The following is a 15,498-nucleotide window of genomic DNA, read 5'->3' as shown; positions in this document are numbered from 1 at the left end:
AACGACCTTGCGCGCCGACATACAATTAGATTCGTCTTGAAATAAGCAATATCATACGATATCACGATGCAATTCTATTCCAGGAATATCCGTCTATATTGCTCTTCCAAATCGTCAGTATAGAATATATACTTACTCCGGGAAGCCAGCTCAAATAGTACTGAAGAAAAAGTGTGTATGGTGACAATATCACGGCGATAACGGAGGCCAGTGAACCAAAACTAATAGCGGTTGCTCTGGAAAATGAAGAATTTTATAAAATTATGCGATATCTTGCATCAACCTTTCAGATGGCCAATTCACCTTAGTACTGTCGGATATAGTTCAGACGAATACACGTATATGATTGAATATGACACGGATATAGCCAGTTTGCCCAGTAATGCTAAAACAGTTCCAATCGCCCCAAATTCTAGATGCAAAGGAAGTGAACAAATCACTTGATAGCAATTTCGTTGGCTATAATATAGATCTAATTTCAAAACACTTTATTGAAAACATGTTTCAAGTTCTGAACAGTGTTTTTAAAAAGGGGCCGTTTTACGAAAAGCATTTTTTCAAGCTGTATAATTATGCCATAATTGTGTAAATCAGGGGTCACAAACCCTTTTGCAACCAAGATGTTCTTCTTGGGTACTGATTGGCGCGACGAGCTATCATTTACTCCCGCCGTTTACCTGTACCAGACTGAATTTCCGCTTTGATATTCATAGCACTGCATTGGCAGAAATCACATTGCGGTAAGACTTCTAAGAGAGTTTTTTTGAATAAAAACATCACATTTCAACCAATAAATTTCAATTATTAAATCATGAATTACTTCTCACCATGTTAGTATAAATTATACAACAATTGTCGACTCAAATTCTAAAATAAACCATGTCACACTTTAGACCGGACATCATGTTATCTGTATCTATATCAGTCAGTGAGAAGCCTGGCATTGCATGCTATCAACTACAGCGCGTTGTACTCTGGTATGTAACTTTACACTGCAACTCGGAGTGAGTGTTCCAGATGTGCATTATTGAGGCGTGTTTTGTGTTTGTTTTTGATAAAGTTCCTGTCCGAAAAGGCCGATTCGCAACGATAAGTTGAACCAAACACGCTTGCAACCTCCATAGCTGCTGCGCAAGTGCGCATACACCACTGTACTTTTCCGTGTCAACAAGGTATACCAAACGTTTGCTGCAGTCTGTGGGCTTTGAGGTGAAGGTCATTTTGTAGTATTACAATTTCAATCTCCAACTGCCGTTTAGCATCCACACATGACAGATTTCATTATACCGGGCAGCAGCAACGATTACAGAAAGTTAGAAACATGGTACTAAACTGCGTAGAGTGTAAGAGAAACAAGCTGTGTCAAAAGATGCAATACGTAATGGGCATACAGATATTGAAAATCTGCTAGTACTACACGGCTATCTGCTATTGAATAGTAATGTTGTTTACTACTTTGGCATTGTCCTTGACGTCTGGCTACCATAACGGAACCCCGCCATTTCAAGAAGGTCGTTGATGGCATTCCGTCATGTCGCCAGTATAGGCAGTGCGCCGTATCCTACGTCTTCGATATCTTTTGATTCTATTACATGTTGGACGTTGGTATATTGCTAATTGTAATTTAGGATATTTGATATCATCATTTTAAGTGTTTACATATATGTATTGCAGAGGTGGTCAGTAACGAAGTACTTTTACTTTTTGAAGTACTTGAAGTAGATTTTGCCTACTCGCACTACTTATTAAGTAGTTGTCATTTTAGACTACTTCTACTTCTACTTGACAGTTTTCAGTTTTATAGGCAAAAATAGGTGTAGAATGCCTACTTACTTACTTACTTGCGAACCAGCACCACTACTTCTACTTGAGTAGAAATTCCGGCGTTACTTTTACTTCTACTTGAGTAGCGACGGTGACTACTTTGACCACCTCTGATGTATTGTCATTTGTAAGCTACATGTTAGTGTGATTTAAAGAATAATAGCTAAATCAAAGCTTACTGGTAATAATCTGACAAATATTGGTAAATGCTGCTATTCGATCTATTTTTACAACAGGCTCGCGTGCTACTCATCTGGTCCTCGCGGGCTATACCTGGTGCCCGCGAGCACCGCGTTGTTGATACCTGGTGTAAATACTTTCGAAAAATATGTAGTGTGAGCCTACGGACGACTTGCATCCGATATAATAATCGACATATACGATATGGAATGGTTAGAACCCACGAAATCGCCGTCGTTTCAACAGTTATAGCTCCTAAATATAGATCATTGGTACGGAATGGATCCTCTGATGATGATGACCACCGACCGTAAAAATGATGCATAACGACATAGCCTAAGTTATAGAAATTTTTGATTCGTTTGTGACAGAGATCGGAAGCCTTCTTCGTGAGCCATATTTAGCCTGTATTTTCAATTTGTCATTGTCAATGTACTATGACGTCTCAATTAAATATACGTGATATCATGGCTAACAATACAATAAAAGCAAGTTTAAAAAAGTAATATGTTTTAAACATGTTTGTTTTAAATCTATTTTTGCTTTAAATGCAACCCTTGTGTTACATATTGTTTCTCAAGCCTGACGTTTCTAATCGCGATCAGCGTTTAGCCCAGGGGTGGCCAACCTGCGGCCGTGGTGACGTAATTCAATTAGTATGTGTTCCCGGTCGTCAACATGCAATTTGAATTTACTAATTGACTCCCGATTTCTTGATAGATTTTATTACATGTTAAAATTCTATTCGCGCTGCGCATGATTCAATATGGCTTCATTTTTCGATTTTAAATAGTAGGGCCCTTTGCAATTAGAGCCCCACATTATAGATTCGAACAGCAAAGGAAAATGATGCGCCCCAAGTAGAAATACCAACTCGGAATCGTGTACTCCTCACTATGCCGACAATCCTGATGGGAGGTCAGTAGTATTATTATCCTTTTTATACGCCCCGCCCCTCAGGCTATTTAGAATGTAAACACTCTCATAATATAATTAACGTTGGGCTAGGCTCGGTCCATGCTTCCGAGAAATAAATAACATTCATTATACGTTAGATGATACTTTCCTTAGATATTTTATTATGTGTATTTAGGACTAATATTCTAATATGTGTATTTAGGACTAATGCGACTACTTCGAAAACGCGTACTAAGCTGTTTTTAGGAATATAAATTCTCTCTTATTCTTATGTGAATTTAGAACTTTGTATTTTCGCGGATCAATAATTAATTAATGTTCATTTATTTCGAAAAAAGAGCATAATATATCAGTAATAGCGTTAACGTCACAATGAGATAATACTCATCAACATGTCGAAGTGGCCTTTGTTGGATTTGAACTAAGTATTGTTAACTAGGACTCTTGTATGTCATTAACATTATAGACAGCCATTCGACGATATTCAACTGGCATTGATGCTTTCGATACAGCGCAGTATGTATAACGTCACGCTGATCAATTCAATTTCAACAATGGGACCCGCGCACAATTATATGGTCGGATTTTCGTTGAATATTGACGACACCCACAAATCGAAAGATCTCTTTTTCCTGCACATCTATGATGCAATTATCCTTCCAATGACTACGAATAACTTGAGATTCCGCAGGATTAATATCCGAATCAAATAATACGAGCGTATCTTTTCCAGCTTTCAAAACTTGCACCGACGCGTTCGGTCTATGCCGCAACACTACAATATGTGGCCATACAAAACGATGTATAGTTATTTTTTGTAGTACCATCCCTACGACTTATTTCAGATCGCAGTTTACTGAGTAGAGCTTAATACTAATACCTGCATAATTTTTTTGCATGTCTAGAATAAGGGTAATTAAATCGATAGTAAAACGCCAGCGGCGACTAATAACGTTATAATGTAAGCTGCGACGGTGCTGCTATAATGTTAGGAGCTATTAAAGCCGAATACGCTGAAGTATAGCATATATTTTGCATATAAAATGTATACACAAATTTCCTGTTAAGGGTATAGGCTCTGTGGAGCTGCTTATGCCTCGATGATCATCGGCCCGCGAGGTCCTATTTTGCGGCCCGCGACCTGATTTGAAAAAAAAAATTCAGAAAAACGCTTAGTAAATCATGTTGAAACGCTAAAATTGATTTCAGTTGAAACATAATGTTGTTGTTTTACAAAGTGAGCCATTCTATGTGCCCACTATCACTATTACTCACTAGTTGATACGGCTTCGGTATGGTAATATCATTCCATGGATGAAGAATTTGCTGGTACGAATGGGCATATTGCCTTGACGTGCAATGGCCCACCACTGCCAAGACCGAGACGCCTGCAAAACGACTTCGGGCGCTCCAAAAGACCATGCTTTACGAGGAGATAGTTGTCTAGCAAGTAGGCCTACCGTGTATAGCTAACCCCAATATTGATTCTTCAATCCATGGGTGGCCAATCTGCAGCAGTAGAAGGAAAATTATGCGGCTGTCGACACTTGTAATAACAACCCTAAGTTTTCGCAGATACCCCCTGCATCAGCTGTATCTGGGAATCTGATCACATTGGCCGAGAAAGGATAAATATTTTATAGTAATATGTGAAACTATACTAATATTTATTGACGAAATTCACTCATGAACATGAAAATTTTTGCGCGCTTCGCGCGACTACAGATTGGTTATCTGTGGCTCTTTACAACATAACTACTAACGATTTGGTGCGCATAGTAAGCCGATATGTGCATATAGATTAGTTCGAAGTGTACCGGCAATGGACATGGACATGATAACGTGGGTATTTGGCCCCAGCTAGTTTACCAACTGTCCGCTAGCTGCAAAATTATAACGCAACAGTTTTCGCGATATCGTGATGCATTTCTACTCTCGAATGGTGTTTGACAAACTACGCCAAGTAGGCTACCAACTTGTACTTGTATTCGTACTTTACCTTTACACGTCGTTTTTGTATAATGGATACTAATTTTATTAAAAATAAACAAAAAGCGCGAAAAATTACATTTTATCCCGGAACGTAGCAAGAAAAAGCGTATAAATTTTGTAAAGTAGATAGAAAACTACACTATTCCGATGCACTGAAGACTCTTACACTCTGGATTTTGTGCAGTATATACTAATTTTACATTGCGGAGTATTCCATAAACGTTAATCCAGTGATCCGTCTTCTATTTTCAATCACGATCCGCTTATTATTCTAGGCTTCGAAGCCCACACCCAGTACGTTTTATGAGGATTAATATTTTTAGATTAAATATAGCGTATCGAGACTTCGTGAAAGTTACTTGGAAATAGTTATTTCTACCCTAATTTAATAGATTTCTCAGATATCGTTACAATGGAACTGGGTTGAGCGAGCGGTAAAGGCGTTGGACTTAAGTTTCAATGAACAGGTGTTCACGTGGGTTCGAACCCCGCACCCAGTACGTTTTACGGGGATTAACATTTTTAGATTCAAATATAGCGTATCGAGTACTTTTTCTCAACTGTAATAAAAACTTTTAGACTCCGGATTTTGTGTAGTAGGCTATATACTAATTTACAATACCGCATTTGTAATTCGTGCAAGTACAGGAATATCATAGTTCTTGTAACAAAGTTGTCTGCGCACAATATATGTTAATCATAAGTCCTACACATTCATGATTTCGTCCTAGTTTGAGTTTTAGAAAATATTATACCGACATCGCGGCATCTTTTAAAAACAAAACCATGATCAATGGTCGAGAGATCATTTTTGCTATTTTTCATTGACATAAGTCATTCTGGAACGCGAAAACGCATTGTACGATATAGATGAAAATTAAGCAAATCCTAGGATCCTCATTTTCAAAGTAGCTTAGATCTCGAAATAAGCTTTGACTCGCTATTCTCCTCAAACCATGGAATTATCACGAGTATCAGCACCTTCGATCACTGACGAAAAGGATGAAATTATATCCGAAGCATATTCCTTGACCAGGAATTTTATCATGTACGAACTCGACGGCTCATGCGTTAAGGTAAATACGAAAGCAGAGAGAACCTTACGTCAAGTTGGGGATGAAATGTTCGAGCGATATCGAACAGTCCTAAACGCAGTCTCCAAACGTCTCCGCTGTAGTGATGTTGAAGTCAATAAAAAATATAAAGAATATTTACCCGATGAGCGAATGTTCCTGATGATAGCTGATGAAATTTTCAAAGATACCAAAGAAAATTGGGGGAGGATTGTCTCCCTTTTTGTGCTCGGTAGCATTCTTGCTCGCAAGAACGAGGTTGAACATCACGGGGAGCATATAGAAGCTATCATACAGACAGTTGGGAATTACATTGCTAGCAAAAGACGAAAGTGGATAGTGCGAAATGGAGGATGGGTAGGTGATTTACATGCCTTGCTTAGGATTTACAAATTATCTTTAGCATGAGACATATAGTGTATCTGCTCTCCAGAGCCCATATCACCTCTCGATGATGAAATTCAGCTTTACCTTCTAATTCGGTTCCCAATTTATATTCTACGACACGATAACTTTCCTCCGTATGATCATTAAGGCTTCTATTTTTATTGCAGGACGGCTTTGTAGAATTCTTTGATAATACCGCTTTCGACTACAATAAAGTTTGGAAGGGACTCGTGTTTGTTGGAATCGGACTGACATCTATTGCAATGGCATTATCAAGATAATGGATGTTCGCATGTTTTGTCTCATGTAATATTTTAAGAATAAAATCCTTCATCGTTTAATCGCATCCATTTTACTGTAGGATCTATACAGTTTCTTCTGAGAATACTCGAAGGATTGCCCCAAACCTTCTTTAAACTTTTAATTTTTCAAATTTCTACAGCTACGTAAGCAATTTGTTAGGGTTACCCAGAATACGTTGCAGGTCAAATTTGATTCGATTACGAGCATTATAGCGACAGAGATTTACGATAGTGTAAAATAACCTACCTTACGACATCAAATTTCGTCTTCTCTCCAAATGGAAATATCAGGTTCTATCATATTGTCTATACCGAACAAATATAAATTTGCCTGTGCTGTTACTTTGCAAGAATACTTCGCTCACATAGTAACCAATTTCTGGTGGATTCCGAATCGATATAGACAGAAATGCGGAAAGTTACATTGACATGTCTTAACTTCTGCTAATAAAGTTACATTGACATGTCTTAACTTCTGCTAATATGTAGGCCTACCTACCTATAATCTTATCAGGCCGTAGCGCTCACGCAAAGCATTATCAAGTAAAGGAGAAATCTCCTAATTCTCATCTAGATACATATTTATTCGGAAAATATCCCCTTACTAGGTGAGAACAGTTGTTTTCTCAAGGTCTTCATATCTTCCCCACTCAAGCGCGGTAAGACTAGTTTGACTTTGCGGCATTCAGGATTATATCTCACGAAGCTCTGAATGGAATTCACGTATTTCTCATCGATTCTCGTTCTATCGCTATCACTGAGGTCGATTGCCTTTAGCTGTTAATTGAATAATACGAGATTAATATCAATTTAAAAGTAAAGAAACGAACTACATCGCTACATCGGGATCTATGATTGAGCAGAAAGATCTTACCGTACCGCATCGTTTTCCCATCTCTTCGCTCAGATTCCTGATTTGCATGGAAAGCATCTTGCAATTACACAGATTAAATTCTTCCACACGGGAATTGCACAGGACTTTAGTTACTGTTTTGTAGCAGGATGATATGCCAGGATTTCTACTTAAATCCAGCGAATGCAGCTAAAACATGGTGTGATGTTCAGATAGTTTACGAGACTACAAACGGCTCGAAGGCTGTAATAGATTAGTCATAATATTATTTACCGACGGTTGAGCATTTTATTTTTGCGACTTCTACTCCTAATAGCAAAAACTTATTCAACACCGAAGAAGATAATGAAGCTCGTGATCAGAAACACTTGATTGATGATGAAAATTCTATCGATCAATGAAATGTCATGCTTGAATATGACTAAAACTCACATAAGCATTACACTGTGATTGAATATTTCAGTTAGAAAACAAAACAGATCTAGTTCAAATGATCACCTCATAAATTCCGAGACCATTATTTAACGATATTAGTGAGTCTTCATCCAATTCGCAAGCTGAAAGTCGAACTGTTTTCGTGTAATGCTTTCTTACGAAGCATCCAATTTCTTTCAAGCCCGCCGGTTCCATATCGGTATTGTAACTCAGATCAAGGCTTTCAACCTATAAATCCACCAATTTATTTCAAAATGATCCACAAAACTATAGAAACGATTAAGTACCTCGATATCAGCAAAACTTTCAAAAGCGTGAATTTCTTCGGGTGTAAGGCCACATCCTTTCATGATCAGAGTAACCGCTTTGTCTTTACAAAGTAAGGCAGGCAGCGCGATCATACACTCTTCATCCAGCTGATTGTAACTAATGTCAAGATATTGGAGCTAAAAAATATCGGAAAATGTAAATTTACGATCAGCAATGATCAGACATAAAAAATTCAAACTTATAACAGCAAAAAATGTTATTTAGTCACTCACGTCATAATATAGGCTAAATGTGCTAAGATTAAACTAGAATTTCCCTCATCCATCTCTACACAGCCGCTCATACAGAATGTGATCATTAACAACTGTACCCAGCAATAATCGCGCAGACCTTAATGTTTTTGAGCTGCATAGCAATGAAATCTGTTGACTGCAAGCGCGAATTCACAACTGACAAATATGCTAGATCGCTCGAAATAATAGTCCCGAGTTGCGTAAAGTTAATGTTCTCCCTGTAGCTGAGATCGAGGTTTTTCAATTTCACCTACGGAAATGAGGTATTAGGAAATATCACTTCGAGAGGCTCTATACTAGATTAGCGCCTAGCTTTTTCCATTACCAATACCTGATGGTGCTGGATAAGTTTGCTCAAAATAATCAGAAAATCATCGGATCCAGCACTTTCTTGCAGATTGAGCTCCGTCGAAGCACACTCCTTCATCAGCTCGCAGATTAATGGGATGAGTTTTTCAATGTCGTCGTGTGCTGTAACGCTGAGTTTTCTTATTTCGACCTGAACGAGCGCAAAACGTAACGCATAAAACGCTAAATGATCTATGAACAGCCTAACACTGATCAACTCTGACTATAGTCTATCTAGTAAGGCTATCGAGACTAATGCCTATACCACTAGCAAATGAGCATTGTTCGCTGCGATACCACCAATTTGCGCCTTAACACATTAGTAATACAGAACAATGCGATAACGATAAAACTGTATCTCAATATTTACGGATAACATATACTTAAATTGAACGTGAATTTATAATGATCAATGACTACGAGCGGAATGTGCGAAGGCGTTTACCCCATATTCAAATCCGCGAATTTTATCCAATAGAATCTGGACGAGGTTTTCATTGAGATGACATTGACGAAATTCTAACTCATACACGTGAGATTGGCGAATAAGAGAATTCGCGATATTATTGATGTCCAATTCAGTCATAGTTTGGTGATAGAGCCCATAAGGAATTTTCACTTCATCATGATCCGTAAGTACTAATTGATGGTACATCCTCTTTTCAGCTTGATGATGTAGATTATCATAAAATTATTTACTTTTATAACTCTATATTCTATGATGTAAAAGTAGCATCATAAACGCTCTCGGATGGTATTCAACGTCGAGCAATTCTTCTCGAATATAAGTACAAGTAGCGATTTCAAAGTGAGTAAGTAAATGTTTGTAGACTATCTCCACCTCTAGCGTTCAGAGACGATGAGTAGAGAAGTACTGAGTACTCAAGTAGTCGACTTTTGCGGGGGGCGTAGCACGTACCTATGCATACTCAACTTTAATAACGGAATTACCGAGCTTAACATTGAATGCGCAACTTGAAGATTGGTTCACAGGTGTAGGACATTATGACAATGGAACATACCACTGCGCTAACTTTCAGAATTGTTAAGTATAGTACTCGCACTTTGTGAGGATACCCAAGTAGCTTTTTTGCCTACATGCACCAAATACTCTCAAGTCCTTATGATATTGGAGTACATCAACTTCATGATAGACCTAGAGTACTAACGTTTTACTTACTCGGAAATGACTACTTCTACCTTATTTTAAAGGATACCTCGTTCGAAGCGAAATTTATGTGGTTTTGGATAATATCCAAGATGTAGGCTCACTTTGAAGGGTACTTCCTAAAACTCAAATATTGCGCAAAAGTACAATTAGGGATCTAAAAGTAACTAATATAGATGGTTATTTTCGTAGATTACTTACCCTCTACTCAAGAGGTTTTTCAGGTAGAACTACCTACTTTTAGGACTGTGTATGTCAAAGTAGTTTGAGCTTACGTTTATATCACCTTGACAAGTGGCATTATCACACATGAAAATGATATTATCGCGTAATACCAGAAGTTAACATACGTCAATGTGTTTCGGAATTCACTAGAAATTGGTTACTAAGAGAAGTATATTCTTGTGTACACAATAGCGGAGAGAATATTTAAAATGTAGTAAGCAGGCCGATGGGTATTCATTGAGTTGTATAACCATAAAAAACATTCCCGCGCGCGTCTTAGGATTAGGTGGTAGGGTTAGGCAGGGTTTAGGAGCGCGCGGGAATGTTTTTTATGGTTATACAACTCAATGAATACCCATCGGCCTGCTTACTACATTTTAAATATTCTCTCCGCTATTGTGTACACAAGAATATACTTCTCTTAGTAACCAATTTCTAGTGAATTCCGAAACACATTGACGTATGTTAACTTCTGGTATTACGCGATAATATCATTTTCATGTGTGATAATGCCACTTGTCAAGGTGATATAAACGTAAGCTCAAACTACTTTGACATACACAGTCCTAAAAGTATGTAGTTCTACCTGAAAAACCTCTTGAGTAGAGGGTAAGTAATCTACGAAAATAACCATCTATATTAGTTACTTTTAGATCCCTAATTGTACTTTTGCGCAATATTTGAGTTTTAGGAAGTACCCTTCAAAGTGAGCCTACATCTTGGATATTATCCAAAACCACATAAATTTCGCTTCGAACGAGGTATCCTTTAAAATAAGGTAGAAGTAGTCATTTCCGAGTAAGTAAAACGTTAGTACTCTAGGTCTATCATGAAGTTGATGTACTCCAATATCATAAGGACTTGAGAGTATTTGGTGCATGTAGGCAAAAAAGCTACTTGGGTATCCTCACAAAGTGCGAGTACTATACTTAACAATTCTGAAAGTTAGCGCAGTGGTATGTTCCATTGTCATAATGTCCTACACCTGTGAACCAATCTTCAAGTTGCGCATTCAATGTTAAGCTCGGTAATTCCGTTATTAAAGTTGAGTATGCATAGGTACGTGCTACGCCCCCCGCAAAAGTCGACTACTTGAGTACTCAGTACTTCTCTACTCATCGTCTCTGAACGCTAGAGGTGGAGATAGTCTACAAACATTTACTTACTCACTTTGAAATCGCTACTTGTACTTATATTCGAGAAGAATTGCTCGACGTTGAATACCATCCGAGAGCGTTTATGATGCTACTTTTACATCATAGAATATAGAGTTATAAAAGTAAATAATTTTATGATAATCTACATCATCAAGCTGAAAAGAGGATGTACCATCAATTAGTACTTACGGATCATGATGAAGTGAAAATTCCTTATGGGCTCTATCACCAAACTATGACTGAATTGGACATCAATAATATCGCGAATTCTCTTATTCGCCAATCTCACGTGTATGAGTTAGAATTTCGTCAATGTCATCTCAATGAAAACCTCGTCCAGATTCTATTGGATAAAATTCGCGGATTTGAATATGGGGTAAACGCCTTCGCACATTCCGCTCGTAGTCATTGATCATTATAAATTCACGTTCAATTTAAGTATATGTTATCCGTAAATATTGAGATACAGTTTTATCGTTATCGCATTGTTCTGTATTACTAATGTGTTAAGGCGCAAATTGGTGGTATCGCAGCGAACAATGCTCGTTTGCTAGTGGTATAGGCATTAGTCTCGATAGCCTTACTAGATAGACTATAGTCAGAGTTGATCAGTGTTAGGCTGTTCATAGATCATTTAGCGTTTTATGCGTTACGTTTTGCGCTCGTTCAGGTCGAAATAAGAAAACTCAGCGTTACAGCACACGACGACATTGAAAAACTCATCCCATTAATCTGCGAGCTGATGAAGGAGTGTGCTTCGACGGAGCTCAATCTGCAAGAAAGTGCTGGATCCGATGATTTTCTGATTATTTTGAGCAAACTTATCCAGCACCATCAGGTATTGGTAATGGAAAAAGCTAGGCGCTAATCTAGTATAGAGCCTCTCGAAGTGATATTTCCTAATACCTCATTTCCGTAGGTGAAATTGAAAAACCTCGATCTCAGCTACAGGGAGAACATTAACTTTACGCAACTCGGGACTATTATTTCGAGCGATCTAGCATATTTGTCAGTTGTGAATTCGCGCTTGCAGTCAACAGATTTCATTGCTATGCAGCTCAAAAACATTAAGGTCTGCGCGATTATTGCTGGGTACAGTTGTTAATGATCACATTCTGTATGAGCGGCTGTGTAGAGATGGATGAGGGAAATTCTAGTTTAATCTTAGCACATTTAGCCTATATTATGACGTGAGTGACTAAATAACATTTTTTGCTGTTATAAGTTTGAATTTTTTATGTCTGATCATTGCTGATCGTAAATTTACATTTTCCGATATTTTTTAGCTCCAATATCTTGACATTAGTTACAATCAGCTGGATGAAGAGTGTATGATCGCGCTGCCTGCCTTACTTTGTAAAGACAAAGCGGTTACTCTGATCATGAAAGGATGTGGCCTTACACCCGAAGAAATTCACGCTTTTGAAAGTTTTGCTGATATCGAGGTACTTAATCGTTTCTATAGTTTTGTGGATCATTTTGAAATAAATTGGTGGATTTATAGGTTGAAAGCCTTGATCTGAGTTACAATACCGATATGGAACCGGCGGGCTTGAAAGAAATTGGATGCTTCGTAAGAAAGCATTACACGAAAACAGTTCGACTTTCAGCTTGCGAATTGGATGAAGACTCACTAATATCGTTAAATAATGGTCTCGGAATTTATGAGGTGATCATTTGAACTAGATCTGTTTTGTTTTCTAACTGAAATATTCAATCACAGTGTAATGCTTATGTGAGTTTTAGTCATATTCAAGCATGACATTTCATTGATCGATAGAATTTTCATCATCAATCAAGTGTTTCTGATCACGAGCTTCATTATCTTCTTCGGTGTTGAATAAGTTTTTGCTATTAGGAGTAGAAGTCGCAAAAATAAAATGCTCAACCGTCGGTAAATAATATTATGACTAATCTATTACAGCCTTCGAGCCGTTTGTAGTCTCGTAAACTATCTGAACATCACACCATGTTTTAGCTGCATTCGCTGGATTTAAGTAGAAATCCTGGCATATCATCCTGCTACAAAACAGTAACTAAAGTCCTGTGCAATTCCCGTGTGGAAGAATTTAATCTGTGTAATTGCAAGATGCTTTCCATGCAAATCAGGAATCTGAGCGAAGAGATGGGAAAACGATGCGGTACGGTAAGATCTTTCTGCTCAATCATAGATCCCGATGTAGCGATGTAGTTCGTTTCTTTACTTTTAAATTGATATTAATCTCGTATTATTCAATTAACAGCTAAAGGCAATCGACCTCAGTGATAGCGATAGAACGAGAATCGATGAGAAATACGTGAATTCCATTCAGAGCTTCGTGAGATATAATCCTGAATGCCGCAAAGTCAAACTAGTCTTACCGCGCTTGAGTGGGGAAGATATGAAGACCTTGAGAAAACAACTGTTCTCACCTAGTAAGGGGATATTTTCCGAATAAATATGTATCTAGATGAGAATTAGGAGATTTCTCCTTTACTTGATAATGCTTTGCGTGAGCGCTACGGCCTGATAAGATTATAGGTAGGTAGGCCTACATATTAGCAGAAGTTAAGACATGTCAATGTAACTTTATTAGCAGAAGTTAAGACATGTCAATGTAACTTTCCGCATTTCTGTCTATATCGATTCGGAATCCACCAGAAATTGGTTACTATGTGAGCGAAGTATTCTTGCAAAGTAACAGCACAGGCAAATTTATATTTGTTCGGTATAGACAATATGATAGAACCTGATATTTCCATTTGGAGAGAAGACGAAATTTGATGTCGTAAGGTAGGTTATTTTACACTATCGTAAATCTCTGTCGCTATAATGCTCGTAATCGAATCAAATTTGACCTGCAACGTATTCTGGGTAACCCTAACAAATTGCTTACGTAGCTGTAGAAATTTGAAAAATTAAAAGTTTAAAGAAGGTTTGGGGCAATCCTTCGAGTATTCTCAGAAGAAACTGTATAGATCCTACAGTAAAATGGATGCGATTAAACGATGAAGGATTTTATTCTTAAAATATTACATGAGACAAAACATGCGAACATCCATTATCTTGATAATGCCATTGCAATAGATGTCAGTCCGATTCCAACAAACACGAGTCCCTTCCAAACTTTATTGTAGTCGAAAGCGGTATTATCAAAGAATTCTACAAAGCCGTCCTGCAATAAAAATAGAAGCCTTAATGATCATACGGAGGAAAGTTATCGTGTCGTAGAATATAAATTGGGAACCGAATTAGAAGGTAAAGCTGAATTTCATCATCGAGAGGTGATATGGGCTCTGGAGAGCAGATACACTATATGTCTCATGCTAAAGATAATTTGTAAATCCTAAGCAAGGCATGTAAATCACCTACCCATCCTCCATTTCGCACTATCCACTTTCGTCTTTTGCTAGCAATGTAATTCCCAACTGTCTGTATGATAGCTTCTATATGCTCCCCGTGATGTTCAACCTCGTTCTTGCGAGCAAGAATGCTACCGAGCACAAAAAGGGAGACAATCCTCCCCCAATTTTCTTTGGTATCTTTGAAAATTTCATCAGCTATCATCAGGAACATTCGCTCATCGGGTAAATATTCTTTATATTTTTTATTGACTTCAACATCACTACAGCGGAGACGTTTGGAGACTGCGTTTAGGACTGTTCGATATCGCTCGAACATTTCATCCCCAACTTGACGTAAGGTTCTCTCTGCTTTCGTATTTACCTTAACGCATGAGCCGTCGAGTTCGTACATGATAAAATTCCTGGTCAAGGAATATGCTTCGGATATAATTTCATCCTTTTCGTCAGTGATCGAAGGTGCTGATACTCGTGATAATTCCATGGTTTGAGGAGAATAGCGAGTCAAAGCTTATTTCGAGATCTAAGCTACTTTGAAAATGAGGATCCTAGGATTTGCTTAATTTTCATCTATATCGTACAATGCGTTTTCGCGTTCCAGAATGACTTATGTCAATGAAAAATAGCAAAAATGATCTCTCGACCATTGATCATGGTTTTGTTTTTAAAAGATGCCGCGATGTCGGTATAATATTTTCTAAAACTCAAACTAGGACGAAATCATGAATGTG

At 37.8% G+C, this 15,498-nt stretch overlaps 5 protein-coding genes across 7 annotated transcripts in view; 2 read left to right on the top strand and 3 right to left on the bottom strand.

The window, feature by feature from the left end:
- The window catches only part of LOC145448165 (organic cation transporter protein-like), a 41,887-nt gene that overhangs the window by 1,492 nt on the left and 24,897 nt on the right, over nucleotides 1-15,498 (bottom strand). The window contains exons 9-10 of the mRNA XM_080326507.1: nucleotides 304-412; nucleotides 137-236 (exon numbers count right to left, since the gene is read on the bottom strand). Coding sequence (XP_080182633.1) covers nucleotides 137-236; nucleotides 304-412 — 209 coding nt within the window. The remainder of the gene's footprint in view (nucleotides 1-136; nucleotides 237-303; nucleotides 413-15,498) is intronic.
- LOC145448629 (induced myeloid leukemia cell differentiation protein Mcl-1-like) lies at nucleotides 5,871-6,715 on the top strand. Its single transcript, XM_080327076.1, has 2 exons — nucleotides 5,871-6,344; nucleotides 6,542-6,715. The coding sequence occupies exons 1-2, from the start codon at nucleotides 5,871-5,873 to the stop codon at nucleotides 6,653-6,655; spliced, it is 588 nt and encodes a 195-aa protein (XP_080183202.1). The 3' UTR covers nucleotides 6,656-6,715.
- Nucleotides 7,247-10,528, bottom strand: LOC145448628 (uncharacterized). Of its 2 annotated transcripts, none has more exons than XM_080327073.1 (4): nucleotides 8,252-10,528; nucleotides 8,028-8,192; nucleotides 7,551-7,718; nucleotides 7,247-7,453 (listed from the first exon to the last, which is right to left on the bottom strand). In XM_080327073.1, exons 1-4 carry the CDS (start codon nucleotides 8,363-8,365, stop codon nucleotides 7,259-7,261), a joined length of 642 nt encoding a protein of 213 aa, XP_080183199.1. In that variant the 5' UTR covers nucleotides 8,366-10,528; the 3' UTR covers nucleotides 7,247-7,258. The 2 variants fall into 2 exon arrangements, with proteins under 2 accessions (XP_080183199.1, XP_080183201.1); XM_080327075.1 differs by having other exon boundaries at nucleotides 7,247-7,384.
- LOC145448959 (uncharacterized) lies at nucleotides 11,988-13,863 on the top strand. Of its 2 annotated transcripts, none has more exons than XM_080327421.1 (4): nucleotides 11,988-12,870; nucleotides 12,930-13,094; nucleotides 13,404-13,571; nucleotides 13,738-13,863. In XM_080327421.1, exons 1-4 carry the CDS (start codon nucleotides 12,757-12,759, stop codon nucleotides 13,861-13,863), a joined length of 573 nt encoding a protein of 190 aa, XP_080183547.1. In that variant the 5' UTR covers nucleotides 11,988-12,756. The 2 variants fall into 2 exon arrangements, with proteins under 2 accessions (XP_080183547.1, XP_080183546.1); XM_080327420.1 differs by having other exon boundaries at nucleotides 13,669-13,863.
- On the bottom strand, nucleotides 14,407-15,251 carry LOC145448960 (induced myeloid leukemia cell differentiation protein Mcl-1-like). Its single transcript, XM_080327422.1, has 2 exons — nucleotides 14,778-15,251; nucleotides 14,407-14,580 (listed from the first exon to the last, which is right to left on the bottom strand). The coding sequence occupies exons 1-2, from the start codon at nucleotides 15,249-15,251 to the stop codon at nucleotides 14,467-14,469; spliced, it is 588 nt and encodes a 195-aa protein (XP_080183548.1). The 3' UTR covers nucleotides 14,407-14,466.

This window comes from Botryllus schlosseri, chromosome 10 (assembly GCF_051294905.1).
Source record: "Botryllus schlosseri isolate E-star chromosome 10, Bs_hap1, whole genome shotgun sequence".
In the NCBI taxonomy this organism is placed as follows: domain Eukaryota; kingdom Metazoa; phylum Chordata; class Ascidiacea; order Stolidobranchia; family Styelidae; genus Botryllus; species Botryllus schlosseri.
This window is presented reverse-complemented; position numbering and strand designations above follow the sequence as displayed.